This window comes from Rhipicephalus microplus, chromosome X, assembly GCF_043290135.1.
Source record: "Rhipicephalus microplus isolate Deutch F79 chromosome X, USDA_Rmic, whole genome shotgun sequence".
Taxonomy (NCBI): domain Eukaryota; kingdom Metazoa; phylum Arthropoda; class Arachnida; order Ixodida; family Ixodidae; genus Rhipicephalus; species Rhipicephalus microplus.
Genome location: NC_134710.1, coordinates 21,051,688 through 21,078,040, shown reverse-complemented (window position 1 = coordinate 21,078,040; position 26,353 = coordinate 21,051,688). Strand labels below are relative to the sequence as shown.

Here is a 26,353-nt window from a genome sequence, read left to right as displayed (position 1 = left end):
GTCGATATCAAGGCACGGATTCGTCAACGTGAGTTCAGCACGAGCGCAGTCGACGAGGGCCTGATGGGTAGAAAGAAAATCCCATCCTAGTATGACGTCGTAAGATGAACGTGGGAGAACAACAAATCTGACGGCGTACCAAACATTTTGAATAAGAATGCGTGCTGTGCATTGAGCTGTCGGCGCGATGAAATGGGAGGTGGCTGTACGCAGAGCAAGATTTGTAAGCGGCGTTGTAACTTTTCTCAAGTCGCGACACAGTTTTTCACTAATTACAGAAACGACGGCGCCTGTGTCGACAAGTGCACGTACAGCAACACCTTCTACGAGCACATCAATTTCGTTAGTCGGACAAAGAGGAGGTCTTAGAAAGTTCGACGACGACGCAGTTCTTGCCTCTGGAACTGCGGCTGTCAGTTTTCCTCTCGAGCGGGGCTCGTGCGCCGAAGCATCGGGGAGACAGATCGGCGACGGGGTGGTAATGACCGGCGAGAATCGACGGGGCGTCGTGGGGACAATGAGTCGGTGATAGGAGAAGATGGTCGCTGGGGATTCTGGGCAGCCTGGTAATTTGCAGAATTCGCACGGTCTGGAGGCTGGAAGTTGCGACGGTGACAGTAGCGTGCTATATGTCCCACGAAACCGCATGCAAAACAGATGGGTTAATTATCCAAGGTGCACCATGGGTTAACGACAAAAGGTGCAGGGGGCGAAACGGGATGGGATGCCGTGTATGTAGGCAGCGTCGTAGGGTAGGAGGACCCGGTGCCCCGGTATACGCCAGAGATAGGTGTGGCTGGGGGTCTAGCAACGACGGCAGCGTAGGTCAGCGGCGTAAGGACAGATGGCAATGGAGGCAGTGCCTGCGTGACCTGTGTCTCGATGACCTGGCGTAGACGTGGGTCTAACGAGGTCACTGGCGCGGATGCTTCGGCCACAAGAGAAAGCTGACGCGCAACTTCCTCACGAATGAATTGTTTGATTTGAGGCAGTAAGACGGTGTGATCAGCAGCGACGTCATGTACGAGGGCGGAAACTTCAGCCGTATCTTCTGCGGCCCTGCGCATCGAGACACGCTGCTTACGCAACTCGTCGTACTCCTGACAGAGCTGGACAACATCGGTGATGGTCTGTGGATTTCTAGCGACGAGCATCTGGAAGGTGTCGTCGTCAACTCCTTTGATGATGTGCTTGATTTTGTCGCGTTCGGTTAGAGATTCATCGACGCGCTTGCAAAGAGATAAGACATCTTCAATGTAACTCGTAAAGGTCTCGTTCCTGTGCTGGACTCGACTACGGAGACGCTGTTCCGCGCGGACGACCGAAGACAGCGGCGATCGTGGTCTTGAAGGCGGACCAGTTGGTAATTTCGCCTTCGTGGTTCTTGAACCAGAGGCTGGCCACATCAGCGAGGTAATAGCGCACGTTTGTGAGCTGGTCGCAGGCGTTCCACTTGTTGCAAGCGCTTACGATTTTGTACTCGACGAGCCAGTCCTCGACGTCTTGTTCGTCGTTGCCGCGAAAAATTGGTGGGTCGCGTTGCCGAGGCGCGCCAGTACAGTAGACTGTCATTGGTAAGGCAGCTTGAGAAGGGCCAGGAGCAGTCATGGTGAACGGTGAGGGTAGCGTCCGATTGCGAAGTTCCAGGTTGATGGGAACCCCGGCACCTCCACCACTTAAAATAGAGGTGTTGTACGTCGAGAAAGGTTCAGACGTAGCTTGGCAAAATGTCCTTTATCAGGCAGGTCTGGCTAATGGCGAGCGGCGTGCGCGAGCTACTACTGCAGCCACCGATCATCATCGAAGTCTTCATCACCAGCAGAGCGTCCGTTATTCAGATTCATTATAATTTATACATATATATATATATAGCGAGAGAGAAGGACGCGTTAGCATCCTCTTTCTGTGGAGTGAACATCCACTCTTCGCGGAAACAATCAGCACGCGCCTTGTGCCCCTACAGCAGGTGGGAGCTTCTACGGGCTGCACTCTCAATACAAAAAAATGGTGCCAAAAGTCTAGCTGGAGCGGCCGTGTTCTCTTACACCAGCGTTTTGTAGAGTTACGTGAGATCAGATCTAAATGAGTTGGCTGCTAGTCTCACTTTGTATATCAACGCCGTCTCTATGCACAAGCCTTGTGGCCATCTACTGTGATCACGCCGTAAGAATCGTGGTTACTTGGCAAGGGCATGTTTCTACAATCAATATTGCTCCTAAAAATGCTAGTCATTCTTCGTAAAACATTCCAATATGTTGCTATCACATTCTCTACTTCGCCCTGTTGGCGAAACTGACTTTTTTCACATTTGCTAATGTGATTTTTTTTTGCTTTCACTCCTGTAAGAACCCTGCAAAATAGTTAGCAGTATGTTGAAGACAAAAATAATAAAAAAGGGAATGCAAATGCCTGTTCGTGGCAACGATGATTTCTGTTTTCGCATCACAGAAAAATTGTCCTCTGTTAAAATAATCTCCTCGATTCTTAGTGGCTCTCTCTGCCTCGTCCTGTCAATATTTCACTATTCTTCCTGTATTCAAATATGCCTTTAACATAGTTTCCTTCCCTCGATAAAGAGTTTTACAGTTTAAAAAATGACGTCGACGTCCCAGCAGTGTGACAACATGTGCATAGTGTACCCGTGGACGGTACCACTCTCAATCAGGTCTGCTTTTAAAAAACGATAGCCACGTAGTACCTATATAATTTAAGCGATCACTTTGGCGTCGATTCAACAAGGCGAGAGAGATGCTCGGGTTCCTTTGCATCAAAGCATGCAGGTGCTTTTGATGAAGCTCCTCTTTCGCTACGAATCATGAGCTGCTCTGGCATTGATGAGAAAAGCGAGAAAGACTGCGGAGTTCCTTTGCATCAAAGCACTTAGGCGTAGCTCCTCTACGCACACGTCTGCGAGCATTATTCTTGAATAATGTTTTTGCATACAAGTGCAAAAAGTTGTCGTACGATTTTTTTCTCACTTATAGACATGAGTGCAAGTACTGCACCGAACGCTGTAGAAAATGTTATGCCATTACTTAGAACTTAATCAGGACATAAAGGCGACAGTCATAATTTCAATGGACTGTGATATGCTTGCTATTGCAATGAAAGAAACGTGTTTGAGGCGTAGCATGATGCGATCTGTTGACCACAACGAAACATTGCTAAGCAGTTTCCTTCACAGCAGTTCACACTACTACCCTGCTATTTCTTGAGACGGTCTTTCACTCAGCGCGCGTTAAAAGTTGAGTGAGCTGTTCGAGATTTGGGGGGGGGGGGAGGCGGGGGATAGGCAGTATACATTACTAAAAATTTATCTGGCCCGGTGGACCAAAGGAAAGTCACACGGAGGATAAAATTAAAATGGCTAAGCATAAGCTGTGGTAAAAAGATAGCAGTTAATTAAAATAAAAACTCCCGTATGTCCAGAATATACCATGTCCCCCATAGTGGGGTGTACATGTTTGTGTCATATGGATGCCGATAGTGCCATAGTCAAGCGCTCATTGTGGTGCCAAATTTCTCAATCTGACAGGTGGAGCAGGCTATCAAGCGCTATGGCAACAAGGAGGTGAAGTGGTCGTCACAAGGCATGCTCCGTCTGGAGCCGGCGGCCATGCGCGAACTGTTCCGCCCCACGCTGGCACGCATCAAGGAACACATCGGCAGTGTGCTCGGGGACCCCCACTTGGGGGCCATTCACTACTTATTCCTGGTGGGGGGCTTCGCCGAGTCGCAGATGCTGCAAAAGGAGTTGCGTGAGGCCTTCACGCCTCATACGAGGGTTATCATTCCACAGGTGAGTTTTACACATTGCGCCGCCGTACCAGTCACAGAAAGTTCTCTCTCTCTCTCAAAGCATCGCAATGGCAGGAATCAACAGCTGTGCCCACAGTATCGAACTGATGTGCAGTTTTCGATGTATTTAAGAGTGAAACTCTTATTTAAAAGTGAAACTTTTAAACGCATAAAAAAGCTCCGAGGCAAAACGACAAGTGTTCACGAAAAAACTTTCGCGCCCACCGACGGAGACAATCCGCTCAGCTGCCACGCTGAGTTTGCCTACCAAGCAACTTAAGTACGATCGATGAAAGGCTCACACTTCTACCAGGGATGCCATGGGCAGTTTTGCACGTTAGTTTTGGCGCTGGAGTTTATACAATCTTGTATAGTATGAGACAGGCTGTGGTTCGACTCTACTTTGTCTACACCAAGGAAAGACTTAGCATCAGCCAAGAAGGCCATGTTAAAGCGTCATAGGATTAACCAGCTCTGACTAGCATGGCCAACATGTTCGTCAGAGTTCTGTTGTATATGTTCACCAGCCCATTCGTCTGAGGGTGCCAAGGCGATAAACGGTGGACCTGCGAATTGAACTAACGAACCAGTTCTTCGACGGCGCCCACGACGATCGAACTGACGACCACGATCACTGATGACCACTCAGGGTGGACCATGCTGAAGAATGATGAACCTAAGCAAAAACATCGTCACGCACGCAGCTGTCGAAGATGATATGGCCGCCGTTTCTGCGTAAGGAGTCATAAGGTCGACGCGTACTGGCACCCACCGATCGTTAAAAGATCGTGTGATTAGGCACAAAATATCAATATCGACTTTTTCAAACGGTAGATGAGGTGGTGGCATGTTGTTGCAGAAGACTAAGCGGAGGATTTGCATGATTCTTTAGCACTGACATTGCTCAGAAAACGCGAAATATTTCTCGACTGTGTCTCGCATTCTCGGCCAGTAAAAGCACTCTTTGGGCAGATTAAAAGTTCTGATGAACACCAGAGACCAGCTGTGGCATCGTCATCTATGGCTCTCAGTATGTCCAATTGTAAACTCTGTGGTACAACCAGAAGGAAGCATGCGCCTTGAAGGCGGGTTTACACTAGAGCGACACGACACTGACACGAGCTCGCTGAAGACACGAGGCAGACACAAACCATCATCCGACGAGTCACCCGCTGACGAAGTCGCCAGACCTCATAGTCACACCAGGCCGACGACGAAGACGCCTCGAAAGACAGCATTTCATTGTAGTGTAACATGATGATAGACCAAAAGCACCAGCAAAATGCATCGGCAGACCTGTAATTGGCATATCTTTGGGATATTTGCAGCTGAGCGAAAATTCGCCTCATGTCTTTGCTTCAAACGACCACGAAGCAGGCAATCTTGGGAGAGTTAGCAATGCCCTTTCCGAGGCTTCCGAGTCGTCTGAATAGGCAGCTCGTGCACCCAACCGAAATCTTTTCTTCACTTCCCTATTTTGTGCATCACCCCCGTCCCTCGTTACCATAGATTATGGTGGGGGTTACGCCGTGTTAACTGGAGAGAGACAATGGGGGAGCAGGGAGCATGGCTGAAAATGAGGTGCAGGAGTGCAAGTTTAGTCCGTGTCGCAGCGTGTTCTTGCAGTGTGACTACAGAACTGCCTAATGAAATGCTGTGAGCACGACAAGGCGCGGGCAGGGTCTTAAAGAGACCACCCGCGGACTGCTTGTGTCTTTGCAGTGTACATAGGCTGACGACAAGAGAAAAGACACTTCTAAGAGCAGCCCGCAGACCAAAATTTGTGTCTTGTCTTTCTAGTGTGAATGCGCCTTTAGCCGTATAATTGGTCTCATGTGGGTGGGCCGTCATGAACACAAAACTGGCTGGTGGCTCTATAGGACGCGATGCCGTGACAAATAATGGCTCCAAACTAAAATCAGTCTCTTGTTCTCCCTTGAAAGTAGTTGAGTCTGGGAACGTAGAATGAAACGGAGCAAAACAGTCATCAAAACGATCGTCACACTCCACCGTCATCAGAAGAAGGCGGGAGAGACAGTTGGTACTTGCATGGCAGCGTCCATATATTTACGAGATGACGAAGTCGTTTTCCTGAAGTCGAAAAGCCCAGCTCTTCAGTCGACCACTCGAGTGATGGAGATTCACCTGGCTGGTGATGGAGATTCACCAGCCAACATAAAGCGTGGTGATCGGTACAGTGAGCGGGCGTCCATATTCATATAAGGCCGAAATTTGTGTACCACCAAAACTGCTGCCAAGCATTCTTGTTCCGCGGGGGTATAGTTGTGCTCAGCCGAGCAACTGGCATAATCCACTACCAGCTCAGCTCCTTCATGACGCTGTACTCCTACTGCACCAATGCCACTAGCATCAGCTTGCACTTCCATCGGCGAGGACGCATCATTGCAAGCCGAAGTCCAGTAGAAAGGGATGTCTTCTTGGAGAATACGTTTGGGAATGGACCACTTCGGTGAACCTTGGCATGAAATGACGAAAATATGAGCATATGCCCAAGAAGGTCAACTTCCGCACAGACTTTCATGGTTCAAAAGAGCCGCCAGCCTCGATATTTAGTGAGTCTATGGCTTCACACCGTTTTTATCAACGAGATGACCAAGTACTATAGTTTCTGTTTCAACGAAAAGACATTTCTTAGAGTCTAGCATCGAGCCAGCCTTTCCACACGAACTGAAACAAGACTGACATGTCTGTTATGCTCGTTCAGTGTGCTACCGAAAATGCCCACATCACCTAGATAGCACGAATTTCTCATTTAAGTTCTCGAAGTATTGTGCCTATAAGTCGTTCGCATGAGTAACGCCGAGTAATTTTGTAATTGTACAGCAGAAATTGCAAAAGAAATTGGCCTGCTTTGAGAAAAACGGAATGCTGTTTGGTCATACGCATATGTGTGCGATTAAAAAGCAGACGCTTCTCATCAAATCACATACATTCAATCACATGATTGATTGTTATGTGGGGTTTAACATACCAAAACCACCATACATTCAATCACATACACATTTCTATACATTCAGTCTTTTTTGTCCCCTTAACACATAATAAAAGCATATCAAACAGGCTACGTTCGTGTAAACGCACCTTGAAGGCGCGTTTACACTAGAGCAACACGACACTGGCATGACCCCGACGAAAACATGAGGCAGACGCAAATTATCGGACGACAAGTCCCTGCCTAATAAGTTGCCAGACACCATGAACGTCAGACTCTGCCCAGGCGACGCTGCGAAAAACGCCACCACCAGCGCCCCCATCACTGCGCCGGCCATAAATGGGTAGTGCACAGACAGCCGTCTGCAAGAGAATGTGCGTAGGCCCTCCTCTATTGCTGCTCTTGAGGCACGGTTTCCTGAAAATCAAGGACCGGCAAGCTTCTTCTTTCAATACAAACTCGCTTCATAAAAGTAGGAAGCTAATCAAAAATGGGGGCACAATGCAAAAGATGTTTAATTTGTTTCAGCGTGATGCAAGTGGCAATTTAAATGCAAGCGAGCATCGCATGACATCGACTTCGAGGCAAGCACTCTGACGTGTGTTCTGTAATGCATAAATGCATTAATATCAGGCATACACATTATGTGAAAGCGAGGAAGTGCATACACAAACCATCTATGCGATCAGTAGTACGAAGCTCGCTTTATCCGGCACGAATGACTCTGGTGATTTTCGCTTTGCAGTTGCATTCTTTATCGAATTCTCGCTTCCTGTGCATTGAACTGTTTTATTACACATGCTCAAATGATCCGTTGATGGTTGTCTTCCATTTGTATAAACTGCAGATGGGGCGCATGCGTGTCCACTTTCTCAGTGTTCAACGAAAAGCAGAACCGGTGCCTCCAAAATAGCTCCGCTAATTGCGGTGACCAACGGCAACAAAAAAAAAACGATTGTGGTCGCGATCATTTTGCGATTTCCTGTATGATGCACGTGTTGGCATTTCTTAGTTAAAGCCAGGACTCGGAGCCTTGAAAGCCCTACGTGCGTAATGCTGTGCGGTGGCGACAACTTCAGATTATTGGCGGTTGGGACGTGTGCAACGCCCGAATCACCAGGCATCACCCGTCTACAGTTGTATGTCCCACCCTGCCGTCAGAGGGTCTGTTAAGCTTCATAATAAATGTTACCACGGTTTTCCATCAAGGCTACTCAAAACAATAGCAGGGGGCCTCAGTGGCATACCAACTCTTTCGCGAATGGAAGGGTAAACAACCTACCTAACTCGTCAGGCGGAATTTATATATATGTATATATATATATTGTAATGATAATAAATAGTGGGGCTCAGGCAAGGGCGCAGGCTAGGTTACGGAAGCCGAGGAAGACGAAGTCAGAATAAGAACAGCCGGCCTGCAGCAAAGGCGTTGTCTCTTATTTCTCGTCGTTACAATGGCGCAGCCGACGAAGAAAACGGCTTACGTCTCGGTTTCGTCATCCAGAACGCCCGCCGACGTGCAGCCGCAGTAAGCGTCGCTTGAGGACGGCGTCAAGCCCTCCTCGGCAGCTGTTTACTGACACCACCGTTCGGGGACGGCGTCAAGGCCTCCTCGGCGGCTCCAGCACCCGTTACCGGTACCAGTTCACGATAAGGAACGCCGTCACGCTTCTTCGCTGATGGAACCCGCAAGGCGTCCGTCGCGGCCAGCATCGATCCCAGCACCGACGGATGGCGTCCAGGCCTCCGTTGTGGTTCCGGGAAACTTGTCCTGGGACGCGACACGTCGCGGCAACCATGCGCACGGGCCTCTCTCACCTAGGGATGGCGTACATGCCTCCTCCATACCTGGCAACCTGTCGGCGCTTCAAGCACCCACCGTGTACGGCGTCGAGGCCTACCCGGCGGCGCAAGACCGCTTCATCTACGCCACAGTACCAGGTCACAACTCATCACACGGGTTCCGCTTGCCTGGGAACGTCGTTGACGCTTCCAGCGCCCTGGAACCCATGTCCACGATTCCTACCACAGCTGGATTTCCAAGGGACGCCGTCCACGCGTCCTTGGTCAGCAATTGTACCACCTCGAGTACCGCAGTCACTGTATCCTCCGCAGAGGCGGGCCTTGGCTCTTCGTGCGGATCACACGACAGCGCAGCGGAGCTGCAGCATACCATCGCGCAACTCCGCGTCACGACCAACGCCCTCATAGCGTCGAGCTCCCAGCTATGTCCTGCCATCTTGCCAACATTGTGCGCACTCAATGCCATGTTGGCTGCGGCCGCCTCACAAAACTTCGAGGTAAGCTCGCCCGAGAACCGTCGCAATCTCGGGCGTTCTCTCACGGAGGTATCAGAGCAAGTGAACTGCTTGGCGTGGGCACATCTCGGAGTTTTGCCCGCAGTCCCGCCATCGCCGATTTCCTTCGAGCTACCGGAGTTTCGCGGCTTCCAGGACGATGCCAAGGAATGGGTGGCAACCGTCAACGCTGTCGGAGATCACGCAGCGTGGACGGACCAAAAGAAGTGGGGCATGGCCATAGACCGCCTTCGGAATGCTGCCGCGGCTTGGCATCGATACGAAGGCGTGCGGCAGACGTCCTGGGTGGACTGGAGTGACAAGCTCATAGCTGCTTTTGGACGGAGTCACCATCACCTCTCCACGACCACCCAGTCTTACGCGACCGCTACCGAGAATAGATCCCAGAAGGAGACCACCCTCGCGGCTTCAGCTGTATTTTGCAGCTTCCCGACAGCCAATTTAACCACCTACCCTGGGACGAACAACCCTACAGTGTTGACCCTCACTTCGAAGCGACATCTCCTGATATCACGTCAGTCTGTGGCCGAGTGTGCGGACGTCTGCCACACGCTAAGCGCCGCCTCCTTCAAAGTCACTGTCAACAAAGACCTACCAGAGAAGGTAATACTTCCGGTTAGTGACAGGTCATCTCACAATGAAGGCTCTACTGCACGTGAAACTATAGGAATAAACAGCTTGGGCATGAGTCCGACAAAGGCAGTGCTGCAAGAGCACGCGTTGCCTCTCAAGCTGCAACCTGAACTCGGCTCTCAGATGACTACAAAGACACCCCGACGCCCCTTGCCACACCGCAAGCAACGCAGGCGTCGACGCTCAGTGCAGCAGGTGACGGTGCAGCGTGGACTATTTCCAGCATTTGTAACACGACTGCGACAGGATGCTCAAACCGACGAGATTAAACCAACGCGGCCACTTTGCAGGAGTCTGTATCTCCTGCTAGCGGCATCTTGTCCAAGTCAACAGCGTTGGCCCCATCGTGGACGACGCCTGCACCGACCATCACGTCACAGCCAGTGTCGTCCTCCGGAATCTCCTTCAACAAACTTCCATGTGAAATATCAGCTTGGCCGAGCCCGGCCACCCCGGAATAGTCAATGCCGCCCACCGGAGACATTGTCGGTAGCCCACGAGGCTCGCAGTCGGGGCCGAGTGTAATGATAATAAATAGTGGGGCTCAGGCAAGGGCGCAGGCTAGGTTACGGAAGCCGAGGAAGACGAAGTCAGAATAAGAACAGCCGGCCTGCAGCAAAGGCGTTGTCTCTTATTTCTCGTCGTTACAATATATATATATATATATATATATATATATATATATATATATATATATATATATATATATATATAAGCTTTTTGATGGCTGCATTTTCGATGGAGGCGAAAATGCTCTAGGCCTGTGTGCTCAGATTAGGGTGCATGTTAAAAAAACCCAGGAGGTAGAAATTACTGGAGCCCTCCTCTACGGTGTCTCTCATAATCATAAGGTGGTTTTGGGACGTTAAACCCGACATATGAATCAATCAACTCACGACCATTCAGTCAAAATGTGCGTACACTAACCCCTACACCACACCACGCTACAGAATCGTCTGAAATAAAACAAGCTTGTGCGCACCAATGAGTCCCTTGCACACGACGCGAACATTCGGGTTGTTACCCCATAGAACGGGTGCTTTACTCCACAAGGAGGAAAGTGCCCCTTCTTCCGGTGCCGTGTGCAATCTTTTGCACACATTTCGTCTTTTGGAGGTGCAAAGAGCTTTTTTCTACTCTCTCCCTTGCCGCCTCCTTTTGGGTACATTGTTTTTTCTTTTGCTTGTGATAGTGGTGCCCCCTGTAATGCGCCACGAGCTTGCTCTAGCGGGGAAGAGGAGAAAGCGGCACATTTCAAAAGAACGCTGTACTTTTCCGAAAGTATAGGGGCTTTAGGCGAAGCGCGCTCATTGCGCCATCTTGCTGGTAATGCTGAAAACACGATAATTCCTCCTGAGATGCCCGTCAGCAGCGGTAAGGGAATAGATATAAATAGCTGCCGTTTGAAGGTTCAAGGATGTGCTCCTCGGTGGCTCAGTGATCACTGCCTTGCACTCATGATTAAGAGGGCCTAAGTTCGATTCTGAGCGCCGGTCTTTTTCTGGGATTTGTCTCTTTCTTGCATTTTCTTATAGATACGTATACATATATGTGAGCGACGGCGACGCCAACGGCAAAATCCAGCCGAGAGTTTTCATATAATTGCTATCGCAATAAAAACTTTCGGGCTGTATGGAGACAAGTTCTCCTGGTATCTCCCTGTGTGGTCTAGCCCGGATAACAAACATGCCGGATCGGGAAATAAACCATCACTATCCCATCAAATAATCAAACGCTTGTTGCATCACTGCCATGCAGATAATAAATCAAGAAAGCTGTTTGCTAAACTCATACCTTTTAGGAAGAACAAGCGCGCTAAAGTGCTGTCAGCCACGTAGATTTCGTGAATAAACGAGGTCGCGCTCTCCACCACACGCGACGCAACAGCCTGTGCAGAAGGCGATGCCGCGATGGCCTTGTTGAAGAGTAGGCGGACCGAGATGGACTTACGGGAAACAACGAACTGACCAAGGCGTTCTACTTGGCCTGGCGATGCTAATTTTCGCCTCGTGGCAATTTATGCCGAGCCCAAGCAATTATACCTAGCGACAGCTGCAAACGAACGCTAATCCTAAACCAGTGCTATATCACCGAATATACCCTGAAATCTATAACACCAACATCTGTAATGTCTGCCAGACAGACACAGCGACATTAACACACATGCTCTGGAAATACGAGGCTAAAGCGAAACGTATTAGTCCCAAATCTCTATGTTGTTTTTTTTCGGCAAGAAGGGAAGCTGCTCTGCAGAGCTCCAAGCTCGCCGACTAACTCTGGGCAGTCCAGCAGGCTCGTGAAGCGACGGAGAGGGCAGGCCTTGACGTCCCGACATGGGAGGCCTTAGCCCGAATCATTAATCTGCCGGACAATTAATAAAGTTTTCCATCCATACATCTATTTATCCTACGGTTATTTTATGGAGAACTGAATAAGAAAAAATGCGGATGCGCATGAGCGGTTATTTGAGTTCATCACCCAAGAATACGAGATTTCTTCCTTTCTCTTTTTGTAGTATCCAAGACCAGCATATTATATAAGAATGACTTATGTCGTACTACAGCAGTGCGTAGTAAAGGCACACATGCTCAACACTTATATAGAGTAAAATACAAGAAACGTGACATAGTGCAAAAGCGCAGACAGGCACCAGACGCGGACATCCCTTACAATAATAGATTGCGTTTCTCTCATAACAGAAACGTTCGGCGAGCTTCGTGCATCCTATCTTAAATGAACGGCCTTTATATTACGAGTAGGCAACAGTCAACGCATTTCATTCGCCAACAATCGGCTCATACCGCTCAGAAAATTATGGACCATTTCCCCAAAGGAAATCCTGATGGTATGTGAAGCAGTAGCGGTGCGCACGACGTTGACCCGCTTGAAACGGTCGTCAACGCGGGTGCTGAAATACGGTTTGAAGCGAAACTCGGTGCCTAGTTTACTCGAGTAAAAGTTTGTTTCAAACGCAAAGACACAAGAGGCGGCTTGGGTTTCGTGTAAGTTTTATCGCAGATAAAAGAGCCGAAAGAATGTTTCCACGACGAGTGGTCGAGCGTTTCGGGCTGCGGAGAGTGTTAGAAGACGAAAAAAAGCACCTAATTTCTGCAACCCGGTCGTGAGCACGGCGCAGTGCCTGGGTGGAGAGGGTGAAGCAAGATAGAAGGGTGTTGCGAGCGAGTGCAGCAGCGAGCGTGCTGCGGGTGAGGGAGAGAGAGACGTCAGCGCGAACCTGCGAGGAAGGCGTGCGAGGGAAGCGTGACGTTGACGAACTGCTGAGGCGTGACCTACTTGACATAGCTCCAACACCTGCGGCGAGGGGAACGCACTGAGGTGCGTACATACAGACGAACGTACGTAACACGTTACACACGAGTCAATGAGCGGCTTCGCATCTAAAACGTCACAACTTTGCCGCAAAAGCGAAACAACGAACGCGATAGCAACAAATTGGAAGGTCACGCACAGAATGGCAAGCAGATCGAAACGTGCCCCGCATTTCTCACGCACAAATGACGCACGAAACCTACTCATAGAAACAGATGAACGCGAATAAGCGTCTCAGTCATCCGCTGTGTCTAAAATGCATGCCCTTTCGAAAACGGAGACTGTGCCACGATTGCACTGACCTTTGTCCGCCCGGTAACTACAACATAATCGTTCCACTGAAAGCCCAACGCCAGCCAAGACATACGATCCTCCCCACCACGAGCGAGAAAGCGTCCACCCCTCTCCTCTCTACGGGGCAAAGTGCACGTGGGAGATTAGAGCGCGCACCGCCGCGTCGCGACGATCTGGCGACGCACGCTCATTGCGCCACCTTGCTAATAATGCTGAAAACACGCTAGTTCCCCCGATATGCTCGTCAACAGCGGTAAGTGGGAGATATAAATATCTTGCCGTTTGAACGTTCAAGGAGGTGCTGCTCGGCGATTAGTGCCTCCGAATTTACTATTCAGAGTTCCTACATCCGATTCCACGTGCCGGTCTTTTTCTCGATTATTTTTCTTTGTTTGATTAATATATATAAGATAAGTATACATACACAGTAAGTGACGTCGACGCCGGCGGCTAAATCCAGCGGAGAGTGTCCATTTATTGCTAACGCAATAAAAGCGCTACGGCATACATTCATATGCACGCCACCGACCACATATTCACACTAGCTGCCCGATCTTGGGTCGAACACGATCTGGGCCTTGAAATTCGTTGCGCTGAAAGCCGTAAATTGTAGAGCGACTATGGCATGGCCGCTTTAAGTTAACAATTTAAAAAGTTAATGAACGAGCTTTCGTTAAGTGTTCAAATGTAACTTGATATGCGGCAAAACTTTTCCGCCAAGATGTATATTTCGTTTGCGAAGACAACAGGGGCTCAACTGCTATAGCATTTTAAATTAAAACCTGAATTGTCGATAAATAAAATACACCTGAACAGCGAAGTACATTGCCCCCGTGCCTTTTGTAAGCGTTCTGAGCTCCCTAGGCACAGCTGCAACCACTCCCGTGTCTGCTAGAACCACTAGAGGTCATTAGCATCAATGAGTATTCTCCCTTTCTTATAAATCTCACCGGTAATTGCTGGACAGTTACAGCCATCGACCATCTGACGTGCTACCGAAACAGCTTTCACTTCTGCCTCAGCCTCTGCAGTTGCCGACAAGACACTCCAAGCCCCAATCCCTTGTCATGATACTCTGTGTCATTTTAAACGACCATGGAAAGTCATTCCTTTCACAACTCATTAAGTGCTCAATGTGGCATTCACAAAACAACCTCCAATTGCCATCCCCAAACGAACGGGCTAACTGAGCCTTTTCAACACATTTTATCAAATGTGTGTCTGGCAAAGAAATGCCTGGCATGTAAAACTGAATGAAAAGTAGCAAATTTAATTCAATAACTTCAAGTAATTAATGAATTACTTTTGTGAGGAGGTAATAACAATAATCGGTTACAAGTTTTACTGAAGTAAGTGTAATTGGTCACTTTTAATCTGGAATGTGTAAAAGCCATCGCATATTGCATTATGTTATAGTCAAAATTTACTGCGACTGCATATCTGAACTAGTGGCAAGCAAGAAGCTAGCCTGTAGGATTCATAACAAGAAGCTAGATCATTAGGATATGCACTTGTAGATGTAATTTTGATGTATTTATTTTGTCTCAAAAATGCCATTTAAGGCAGACAATGACTTGACCCCCACGTTACCATTTATATTAAATTTATATTGGTACATTTAACACTACTGATGTAATAATATTATTTTTGTAAGTGTGCATTATTTTCATTATTCACATTGTGTTGGTTATTGGCATTTCTCATGAAATGTAGAATTACACTGTCATTGTGTTTATTTTTATCTTATGAACAAAAGCGATAAGTAAAGCTTTTGTTTGAGCTACTTGGTGCATTCGTGAACACATATTTGGGTAGCGGAAAAAAAAACATGAAGGAGAGCACACAGGACGTTCTGTGCAGTTTCCTTCGTCAGTGTTTTTTTACGCAACCCAGATACACGTTCAAGCGATAATATACGCTCTATGATTAAATGTGTTCATGTACATATTTAATATCCCCCTTTTTTTCAATATGTAAATTTGGCCGTCATTTCCTTTGCTTTTTGCTTGTATTTTACTTGCTATATTTGTTTTTTGGGCATTTGCATGTTTATGTATTTATTTTAGCATGCCTGTACTTCATTTTATCACCCTGTCTTTGCTGCCACAGGGTAGATGGTGCTTAGTCAAGCTGCAAAAACTGCAGCTTTTTTTCTGCCTTCCCATTTTTTGCCATTGTATAAGTTTTGTTGAAAAATAAATGCTGATTTATTGGCTGAACAGTAGTCCCAATAAATAATGGTCTTTAGTCTAGCATTACTTTTTGAAAATGTCAAAACATTCACTGCATCCATAAATAACCCACTATTATGTCTTTTCTCATTTTTTTTGTTCTTTTGAGCCACGAGTCTTTTCTTAAACTATGCACCCAGTCCTCTAAAGTTACACCAAAATGCCATCTTTCATTTCTGCACTGAAGTCACCTTCAATGGAGAAACATAGCAGGGAGGCACTCCAAGCATTACCCAGATATGTACACTTAGGCTGATGGAAAGAAAATATAGATGAAGAAAGTGCCTGAAATCTTGCAAGGTTATGAACAGTTATAGAAGACATATCCTGCAGTCTTCAGTTAAGAACGGGCATCAATTTCCTGCGGCTTTGTTAACAACACTTTGGATGACGCTACATTGTCATTTCAGTTAGTGTGCACAAGTTATTCCAGATCCGCACCCCGTCCCCATATTATTTTTAATATATAACGCAAGGCAATTCATACTAACACACTCCCACATGGCTGGTGATAATTCAGGAGTGCTCCAGACAGAACTATTTCTGCCTGAAGCACTAACCACACAAGCTCAAGTTGCATAAATGTCTTCACTTGAACAATATCAGGAATGCTTCGTTGCATTGCCTTTCTGAGCTTAATCATGACTGCAGCATCTTTCTCTACTACAGGGCGTCAGCCTGGCCATCCTGCGAGGTGCGGTGCTCTTTGGCTTGGACCCAATGGTGGTCAATGTGCGCCGGTCGCGGCTGACCTATGGTGTAGGTGTGCTAAACCGCTTTGTGCATGGTGTCCACCCCCCATCCAAGCTGGTCGTCAAGGATGGCATCGAGTGGTGCGCTGATGTGTTTGATGCCTTCGTTTTGGCCGACCAGTCCGTGGGACAGGGTGACGCTGTGGTACGCAGTTACACGCCCGCAAAGAGTGGACAGACACGTTCCATTATTCACGTCTACTGCAGTGAACGTGATGATGTGCGCTTCATCACTGATCCAGGCGTTGTTCGTTGTGGCACCCTTGTGCTCGATTTGTCAGACACAAGACACACACCACTGCGGCGGCGCGAAATACAGGCACGTATGGTGTTTGGTGAGACTGAGATCAAGGTCAGTGCCCTGGATGTTGCTACACAGAAGTGCGTCCGAGCTGACATCGACTTCCTCAACCAGTGAAATGCGCTGACCCATGCCAGAAGTGGCAGTGCACACACAGACTGATGCTTCACATCTGCGAAACCAAAGCCACTGCTTTCATTTCATTAAGAGCCATATCAGCAAGAAAAGAAAAAAGAGGAACAGTTTTATTGTGTACTGCAACTGTGGATCCACAAGATGTCGACTTTCAACTGCACTTGCTTACAACAGCCGATCCAAATACATGGCATTTTGCAGCAAGGCCTGAGTAGCTGCTTGGTAGTGATGCACCCTCAGTTCCTTTCCAGTGTAAGCTAGTTTCTTAATACGAAAAGTGAGTGTCAAAAGAGTCATGCAACCTGTCCATATGTTGAGTACTGATGCGGGATGATTATGATGGGGGAAGCTTGTGAACAGTAGGAGGCAAACATCAGAAAGCACAGGGTGTAATATTATGATAATGTACTCAGGGAAGTGGTACTCCATGAATGTATGATGGGTCTGACAAGTAACGACAAATTTTTAGCATCAAATTCTGCAGAAAAAAAATATTTGGCCCAATAGTGCAGCCTTTTAAACTGTAAAATAAATTAAGCTACATTTAACATGTAATCCATAATAACATGAGGGCACACCGAGGCAACACAAAGGCACTAGCAAGGCCTATGTGGCCAACATTCTATAATGTTTCAACTTAAGAAAGTGTCACACAACACAATGTAAAAAGAAAAACAAAAGCAACATGAAGCTACAGAGGAAGTCCCATAAGTTCCCCCATAACTTGAGCAAAATTACTTTTGATCATACCCAGCACCTTTCTGGTTTAGTTTAGTGATGGCATATTTTCCACTGAAGTTGCTTATTCCATAATTATCATACATGTCACACAGCAATAGAGGAGTCATGATAGAAGCAACATACACAAGCAAACTAAATTTCTGGTAAGTAAGCATGCACGGATTAGCCCAGCAATATACATCATTCAATGATATATGTACTAAATTGACATTCTAGATTGTACAAAGGGCAGCACCCCGTATGTTATCAAAATTCCAAGTGGGGAACAGTAATTAGTGATGCAATACAGTGAGTACTCCAATAATTCAGCCAGCAGATTAAGTTAAAAAAATTGATCACAGTGAAATATACTCTAATGTAAACAAATACCTCAACCAAGCAGCTACGATCCTTGCAGTAAAAAAAAAAGTTTTTAATACTTTTAACTATTTTGGTGTATCGATTGAACAATATTTTTGCAGACTGAATACAAAATTTTATGGTGGGAAGCAATGACTAATGACAAAAAGCTGAAAAAGCTGTTTATTTTCATAGAAAATATACAAAATTTTCCTACAGGTACAAAAGACTAAAAGTTAAAAAGCCAGACAAGCTCTTGACCCTCTGATGACTAATACAGTCTGCATCAATTGACATAACACCAAAATGATGATCAGCTGTGCTAAAGAAAGAAAGGGAAAGCAAGCTTGCTTAGTCCTGTGCTGCACTGCTTGTTTGTGAAAACTTTATGAACAGTATAGTACAGCAATGTTTACTGTGTTTACAATAAGGTTATATTCACCAACATTTCCTGTGCCAGAAGCCATGATAGGTCACCTTCTTCCTTATCACACATATCCTCATTTCATGATTCAACAACTTTAAGAACTGTACATAATGTCTGCAAGGTCCCGAAACCTGCATCTTGCCACTGAGACATAGCATACTGAATGACCATGCGATTCCAGTGTCATGACAAGGAACACAATATTTTTGGTCCAGTGCTAACAACAACAGTGGACCTAATCAAAATCTGGGATGTCATCAAATGTATAGCCTGGATACTTCTTATATGCATAGTATGCAATGCGTACATGATAAGCACCGGGGATGAACATAAGGGCTCCCAGAACAAAAACTGGCCAGCTGCTGTCATCATACTGAAAAGGAAACATGCAGAAACAATGTGCAATGAACTTAAGTGGTATTAAATATGCTTGCAATAAAAGACTAATCATTTCTCATTATTATTTTTATTTGAAATGTATGTAAAAATAAATGTCATGCCGCAAATAATCTTTTGTTTTCATGCCTCCATACAAGACTGTACTGTACAACTCAGTGACAACTTAAGAATTCAGTACAAGCTCCACACATAAAACAACAGTGTACGCCCACTCCACCTACGCAGTAAGGCCATGCCAGCTGAAGTCTAGCGAAAGGGGCCCTGCAGCAATTTTTCTGCATGGCCAGAAAATGCTTCTATTAGTAGTCAAGGCTCCTGAGAACAAACATTACAGCGAGCCAAGCATTACAGTGCAGCATGCGGCCTGAAATTTACAATGAATTCTCAAAGTCAGCTAGAAATCATTCTTTTTTTTTTCTACAAATGATGCCATATACCAAAATTCTGGGCTATTGGCTGATTTGAGCATCTTGTGTGCTGCACCATTACCCCTGTAAGGCTGCAAGTGCTCACGCGCTTGCTCGCGATCACATTGAAACTGAAACGTGGATTCAAGAAAGAAATGAAAGAAGAAAAAGTGCTCAATGTCATGATGTACACATGTAACATAACTTCTTTCACCCATTACATTCCTTCCTGCTTAGCTTCCAGCATGCTCGTGGGGGGACGAGAGAAGAGTGAAAGCAACCGCAGTGCGCGACTAATCTCTAACTCTGCTTGTACTTGACGGATTCTAAATATTTTTGAGGTCGCGAATTCAAGGAAGCAATAAACTCTTTTATATGAAGCCATTCGACAGTTACTAGGGAACCTGTTGCAGGGCCCCTTTAAGTTTTTTCAATCTGCTAATGTGAATGCCAGGCTAATAAAAGTTTGTTGATGAGGGCAGATGTGCACTGCAAATGCTGTGACCTATTGTGCGTTCAGTAGGTAATTTGCACGATGCAGTAAATGTGCAAAACACTGCTGCATGCAACTCTTTTATAATTCCTGGCTATGCCATTGCAATCTAGGGTGCCAGATCGTCGTTCTCTACAGTTAACACAGCAGGGAAGAAAAATTGCAGCCTCTTAGCCTTCAAAAGTGTACCCTAGCAGCATCTATTTTCTTGCCATAGTCGCATTGCAAGGGCGCCAGAAAAAGTATGATGGCGTCACTTGCAAGTCAGGGAAGTGCATGTGACTGAGTAATAGCATTTCGGACCCTACATAGTGCAATTACTATAAGAGATACCATAGCAGAGGGCTTCCGGTTAATTTTAAGTTAATTTTAAGATGAAGTACATTAAAGAATCCTTGCAACACTTTTGAGCATGGTCAGAAAACGCTGCCGATCGGTAGTAGAGGCTCACGACAACACGCGAGCCAAATATTATAGCGCAGCACGCCGCCTGGAATTCACAATAAATTATCAAGGTCAGCTAAAAGTTGCTTTTTCTTTTCTCGACAAATCACAGAATAAGCACAAAGATCACTCGTAGTAAGCCCTTGGCTTATTATCAGCCATTGGCTTATTTGAACATGGCGTGCTCGGTCGTTACAGAGATCGCCGTGGGAGGCTGCGACTTGTCCATGCATGCGCGCATAATCACACTGAAAAAGCTGCGCATTCGAAGTAAAAAAAATTTTAAAAAAATGCTCAAGGTCACGAGAGGTACGCAACGTTTTTCTTTGCGCCTGCCGTTGCTCCCAGCTTAGCTTCCAGCGCTTTCGTCGGGACGAGAGAAGAGAGAATGCAATCGCAGCATGCGATGAATCTTTGTAACTCCACTCGCACTGGACGGATTTTTAATATGTTTGGGCTATTAATTCGTGAGGCAATAAGCCTTTACAGAGAGTTCATTACATGGTTACTTGAAAAAAGTGTTTCAGGACCCCTTTAACATGCGCCAAGAGATAAAAACCATCGTGATTTGTGCAACTAAACAGGACACACGAGAAGAAATAGATGAGAAGAGGCGCACTTCTCATTCTTTTCTCGTCTATTCCTTCTCCCTATGTCAAAACAAAACAGTCAACTCTTTTAAAATGCACCATTAGGTTGGTGACATATGAAAAAGTTAGAATATAGCCTCAGTCAGAATATGGTTTGTACAGCCTGAAATCAAATCCAGCACTTTGTTCTCAGTCAGCTAGAACCAGTGAGCCACAGTACAGATTAAACAGCAAAAGCTGTGCATGCAAAGATCCCTGCTGTGACATTGCTTAACAGCTTGAGGAACCGGTGAGTAGATTCACTATAATCTATGCAGCAGATATAACAGTGGCAATCTACAAGTACCAACCTACTGGGACTGAAATTCGGAGGTTGTCAAACCTGAGAGGAAGCTACGAACCATCCAAATAGCAATGACAGGAACAAGCAGATGTGTTATGAGACAGAAAGATGATAGCGTGGATAGGAGAGCCAAAGCAAACTGCTCACTGTCAAGATGACATGAATAAAAAGTAAAGTTACAGAAACATAATGGGGTGTTAAGAAAGGAAACTTCAGTTAAAAATTAAAGGCTTCAGAGATATCGCAAGATTAGGGAATTCACAGGTGCGTGGTCGCAAGCTCATGCATGAAAAATGTGACTGACGGTCCTTGGAGAGGTTATCGTTGGGTGGTAATAAAAGGGCTGCACTTATTTCCAACTTTGTTTAAATCGCCTAAATCAGGGGTAGGCTACCTGTGACCCACGAGGCAGTATTATGCAGCGCCATCTCAGAACCCATCCCTTTCTATTCACACTTCCTATCTGAAGACCGACTTGACATTTCTGACCTGCGTTTGTAACCTGTTTGTAAATTGCAACATTGTGACATGTGAGCACAAAATAAGCATGATTTCAGTTCTGATTTTCTCCAGTATTGCCAACACCCCAATTTTTCTTCTCTTTGGCATCAACACCCCCTTCCTCCGGTTTTTGGTCCGGTGCCTGAAAAGGTTGCTCGCCTAGATGGACAGCGAAAGAGAGGTCTCACTATCTGCAAGCCAAATGCCTTTTTTGGAAGGAGGAAAGCACCAGGAACACACACACTCCCAGCTCTTTCTACAACATGGTTTTACCATCCTGGGGCAGAATACTGCAGCCTTCTATTTATACCTCTTATGCTTTGTCATTGGCCTGACGCCTGAACTGCAGTCCACTTATGTAATTACCAGCATCAAGCAGGGACAAAAATAATTGCTACACTACACTGACGTACTTTGAGATTTGACCTCTTTTATAACTTGAGGAATTTTGGCAATAAAACAAAAAGTTTAACAACACACAACAACGAAAAAAAAATAAATGCGGAGAGCCTTTGTAACTTATTGCACAAAACGAGGTGACAGGTGTTGAAAATAAAAGATGCTTCTAAAAAAAAAAACATTGATACCACTGAACAGCAGAACTTAATAAATAATGTTCCAGCAAAATAACCTAGCCGTGAATCAAACAGAATATTTTCTCAATGGCAAACAAAGGGACAAAAAAGCTGGCACAAGGTTTTTTCATGTGTGTTGAAAAGGAAAGAGGTGTATTGACATTTGACACATATATGTAAAATAATGAGCAACTGAGAACATGTTTTCTGTCATCTGGTACACCACAAAATTTACATTAATGAATCAAGCACAACACACTACCACATTCACAAAATGCTTTGCCTAAGTCAAGAAAACTTTGCTAATAGGCATCACATTTAATTAGAAATTATGTAACACAGGCTATCACTTTTTTTTACATTCTATAAGAAAAAGCACTTTGTAAGTGTGACAACCACGGCTCTCGTTCTGCAGAATCATTCGCAGGTGTTCCTAATCATGTCGGTACTTTTCTCATGGCAACCTAATTGTTACCTTTTTAGAGGAATAAAAAAAAGAGGAATGAATATTTGACAATTTAATAATAATACATACCAACACTTGACAAAAACGTAAAACAATAAATAAAATAAATAATGTGAAATGCAGAAAGAAAGTTTCTTGTTAATTCATAACTAAAATGAACTTCAGCGAATTTTGCCAAATTTTGCTATACACCATCCTGTCTGAAACAGAGTAGTAGTTACTTCAACTGAAAAGCAAAACTCTGGCCCTTCCTAACTGTAAGCATCAACTGTGCCGACATAGCACTCCATGTTACTTACTTTTGGGTCAAAAAATCCAGCAAAAATGAATGATGCCAAGACAATCAGCGCAGATCCACCGATGAACAGGCAAGTTGCAAGTGCAATGGCCTTTTTGGGAACCCTTGAGAGAGTTTTCTGAAACTATTTTTTTCAGATCTGAGTAAGAGAGCTTTGAACAATACCCGCATGCATAGGCAGACCTGAATATCTACGAAGCCATCATCAGTCCGCTGTATGCGCTGGTATTTAACATTGCTGAAGTGCTTCTTTCCATTGTCATATGAAACAGCAGCATCCTTGCGACCCATCCTAAAATGAGAGGAATGGTGAGAATTCAGTCACATGCGAGAAAAGCAACTGAGCTAAACACCACAGCAGCTTCATCAAATTTTCACTAGGAAAGCACCTCTCTAATCAAGTGTCCGGGTCTTTTTTGCATGATTCGAAGTGAACAATGTCCTTGGGAAAAAAGTATTTTAGGCCGAAAAATTCCACTAGCAAGTACAAAACAATCAGTACAAACAATAAGTACAAAAACAATCAGCAGAAGCTGCCACCCCGCACTTCAATCTCATGTGGCGTGTTTCTTTGGGTCATTCCATTTAGGTCCTCATTCATGAAATTCACTGCTACTCAGTAGCTGCAAATTGCATGCCTGTGCTTCAATTTAACAATCAACGGACAACTCTCAGCACTAACAATGACTTGGTTTGGTACACCGCAAGTGAATACCCGAAACCGAATTCAACGTACCTGACGGATGAGTAAATGGGTCCATTAGCATTGTTCACTTGGACACAATGAAAACAACAAGAAACAAAAACCAAACTATAAACTTAAAAACCTTAAGTGAGCACTTCTCTCAGGCAATATTTGACTGACACAGTGCAGTGTATCATCACAGTTTGAGCTAGACCACATGAGCACATGGCCTAGTGCACAGCAAGGTTGTACAGCGACGCCAAATGTGGCACATATTCAAGTTATGGGGTGAGAGTATGACTGTTCCTGTGAGCACGCACCACATCATCACATCACGAGAGTGAAGCCAATTGCATGGCTTCACTCTCGCTCTCCTTTATTTGAAAACTTTTTGCTATGAATTTACACTTTACTGAAGGAAAAATCAAAGTTTGGGCATCAAGCCACGGTAGCAGTTATCTTTTTCGACGCTGACATCTCAAGATGGAAAAGCGAAAGTGAGCATTAAAGCAAGTGGAGGTGACCATATAGCCGTACAGTGCACTTAGCCACGCACTCCCACGGTTGATTGATTGATTGATAAGTGAGGTTTAACGTCCCAAAACCACCATATGATTATGAGAAACGCCGTAGTGGAGGGCTCCGGAAATTTCGACCACTTGAGGTTCTTTAACGTGCACCCAAATCTGAGCACACGGGCCGACAACATTTCCGCCACCATCGGAAATGCAGCCGCCGCAGCCGGGATTTGAACCCGCGACCTGCGGGTGCACTCGCACGGTGTAGCTCATACTGAGCCCTATAAGAAATTGTTACACATGGCAACGTAACTGCACATTCCTACTGAAATATTTTAGCTCAGTAGAAGTTATGAAACCCACAAAGACTGTACCACTGCATCTTTTGCAACATCATGCAACTGGTAATAGCAACTAAGCACTGATGACATCACAGTCCATTCTGTGAAAAATTGAGACGACTGCTTCTATTACCCATGGTTTCAAACGACCACTATAATCATACATAGTTGTGTAGCTGATATGATTTTACATGGGTAAGAAATACCCAAGCTATCAATTTCTTTTTTTCTTTCAGACATGCACAAAAATTTGATTGGAGTTTTCTTGACTTTAACAGGCCCAACTGAGCCTGCAACTAAGTGTTTTGTGGTTGAACACCACAGTCACTGAGCTAAATAGGGGGGCAAAATTAACAGTCGAGATCAGTTAGCAAACAAAAATTAGTTTGGGCGTTGTGTTGAAGTGAAAGTTACCATTTTTCTCTGTTGTGGTAGCTTAGCCAATAGTGTCACATTCAAGGACGCATCCTCAACTTCTGGCCACAACAGCCACATTTCAATAGAGGCAAAATGTAAGAACACTCCAGTACTTCAATCTAGGTCCACCTTAAAAAAAAAATGGGCGGTCAAAATTTATCCATATTGTGTACATGGTTTATCCATATTGAGTACATGGTTGTGAAGTATACCACTATGGTATACTTCACCACCATGTAGTGGTTTTGGCACATAAACCCCAGCAATAATCATTGCTAAAGCTAACATTACACTTAGAATCAACTATACAGTGATTTCATAGCAAAGTACTGAATAAACATTAATTTACCTTAATGACATGCTCACCCTTGGGTCCTTTAATGTGCACCTAAATATATGCACACAGGTATCAAACACTTTCAGAATAAACATTAAACAAGCTGCTCTCCCTCACATATCATTCTACCTTAACGATGTGACCCCACACTGCATCATGCACAATGAATACACAATATTATCTGTGGACATTCAACCATCTCTGATAATTCACAATTGCATGCAAACTATCAGAACAAATAAACACTACACTAGAGGAACTGTTTCAGTCAGGCTACCTCATACAGTTGTGGAAGTAAACATTACACTTAGAAACTCTGTTCTATGAGCAGGGACGTGACTGTTTGGGTAAATTGGCAGTGCGAGGTCGGGAACGAAGGGCTTGAATCAGGCGGTGCATGCTACTCCATCAGTTTTGTTTGTGTGTGTGTGTGTGTGTGTGTGTGTGTGTGTGTGTGTGTGTGTGTGTGCGTGCGTGTGCGTGCTAAGTGAATGCACTATCACCGAGATGTATATCACCCAGGTTGTAAGAGGGCTTCTGTTGCTCATAGCAACTGCACTTCTTCCGAGTTTAAGAGCATTGCATAGCTGCTCGGTTTTCCGATTATGTATCTCCACAAAACAACGCATAGCGGCGAGTGATGCGTGCCTGAACATTAAGAAAGAGTTACACTGCCTTAGTCGTCTACTGCCCCTCCATTCTCGGCGCGACAGACATTTCTACGTGCGAATACTGTTAAGAGAAAGCTTACATGTTCGTCTTTTCTCGTCTGGGAACACAAGAAAACGACAAATTCTTGACCGAAACTGACCCATACAGACTCGACGTTAGCACGGCGGAGAGCGATATGCACGTCAGAAAGCGCTGCGACAGTCACAAAAGAAAGAACAGCACAGGCATGCAAGAAAACAAGTGCGCCGCGCAGATATGTTGAGCGCAGCTGTTCACTGTCTGGGCAGTCCTCGGCTGTAGTTTAATATTACCGCGAGAAGAAACGAATACACTTACGCCGAAAAAAAAAAACATTTCATTATCAGGCTCAACAAATGACAGCAGCACAGGCGCAGGTAAATAAACTGGGGGATGATGATTGACAGGTACGTTACCTAATTACTCCTACTTAGGCACAAGTTCTCAAATGAAAGTATCAATCAAGTTCGTCCAAATATTAGGCAGAGAAAACCGCTATCTGCCACTTCTCACTCCATTACCAGGTAAGCACTTATGCCATCTTATGCTGTTGTAAGTGTTCTGCTAAAACCAGCGGCCAAGCATGACTTGGCCGAA

General features: G+C 45.5%; 2 protein-coding genes across 8 annotated transcripts in view; one reads left to right on the top strand and one right to left on the bottom strand.

Moving 5' to 3' along the window:
- The window catches only part of LOC119175711 (heat shock 70 kDa protein 12A), a 166,247-nt gene extending 149,298 nt beyond the window's left edge, over positions 1-16,949 (top strand). For all 4 annotated transcript variants that reach the window (XM_037426657.2, XM_037426656.2, XM_075881936.1 and 1 more), the window contains 2 exons: positions 3,536-3,799; positions 16,227-16,949. In XM_037426657.2, the coding sequence (XP_037282554.2) occupies positions 3,536-3,799; positions 16,227-16,727 (765 nt within the window). In that variant the 3' untranslated portion in view covers positions 16,728-16,949. The remainder of the gene's footprint in view (positions 1-3,535; positions 3,800-16,226) is intronic.
- Positions 16,950-17,990: 1,041 nt separating this feature from the next.
- LOC119175712 (transmembrane protein 230) lies at positions 17,991-26,313 on the bottom strand. 4 transcript variants are annotated; one of them, XM_075881939.1, is made up of 4 exons: positions 26,173-26,313; positions 22,952-23,060; positions 22,770-22,892; positions 17,991-18,625 (listed from the first exon to the last, which is right to left on the bottom strand). In XM_075881939.1, exons 2-4 carry the CDS (start codon positions 23,057-23,059, stop codon positions 18,488-18,490), a joined length of 369 nt encoding a protein of 122 aa, XP_075738054.1. In that variant the 5' UTR covers position 23,060; positions 26,173-26,313; the 3' UTR covers positions 17,991-18,487. The 4 variants fall into 4 exon arrangements, with proteins under 4 accessions (XP_075738054.1, XP_037282558.2, XP_037282557.2 ...); XM_037426661.2 differs by lacking the exon at positions 26,173-26,313 and adding an exon at positions 25,818-25,957; XM_037426660.2 differs by lacking the exon at positions 26,173-26,313 and adding an exon at positions 25,079-25,104.
- Positions 26,314-26,353: the final 40 nt, after the last annotated feature.

Excerpts from the sequence above, each read along its gene's own strand:
- LOC119175712 (XM_037426660.2), bottom strand. Across the intron at positions 22,893-22,951 it reads ATGGCTTCGTAGATATTCAG|TTTCAGAAAACTCTCTCAAG; the intron begins GTCTGCCTATGC and ends TGAAAAAAATAG. Across the intron at positions 18,626-22,769 it reads CTGGATTTTTTGACCCAAAA|TATGATGACAGCAGCTGGCC; the intron begins GTAAGTAACATG and ends TTTCCTTTTCAG.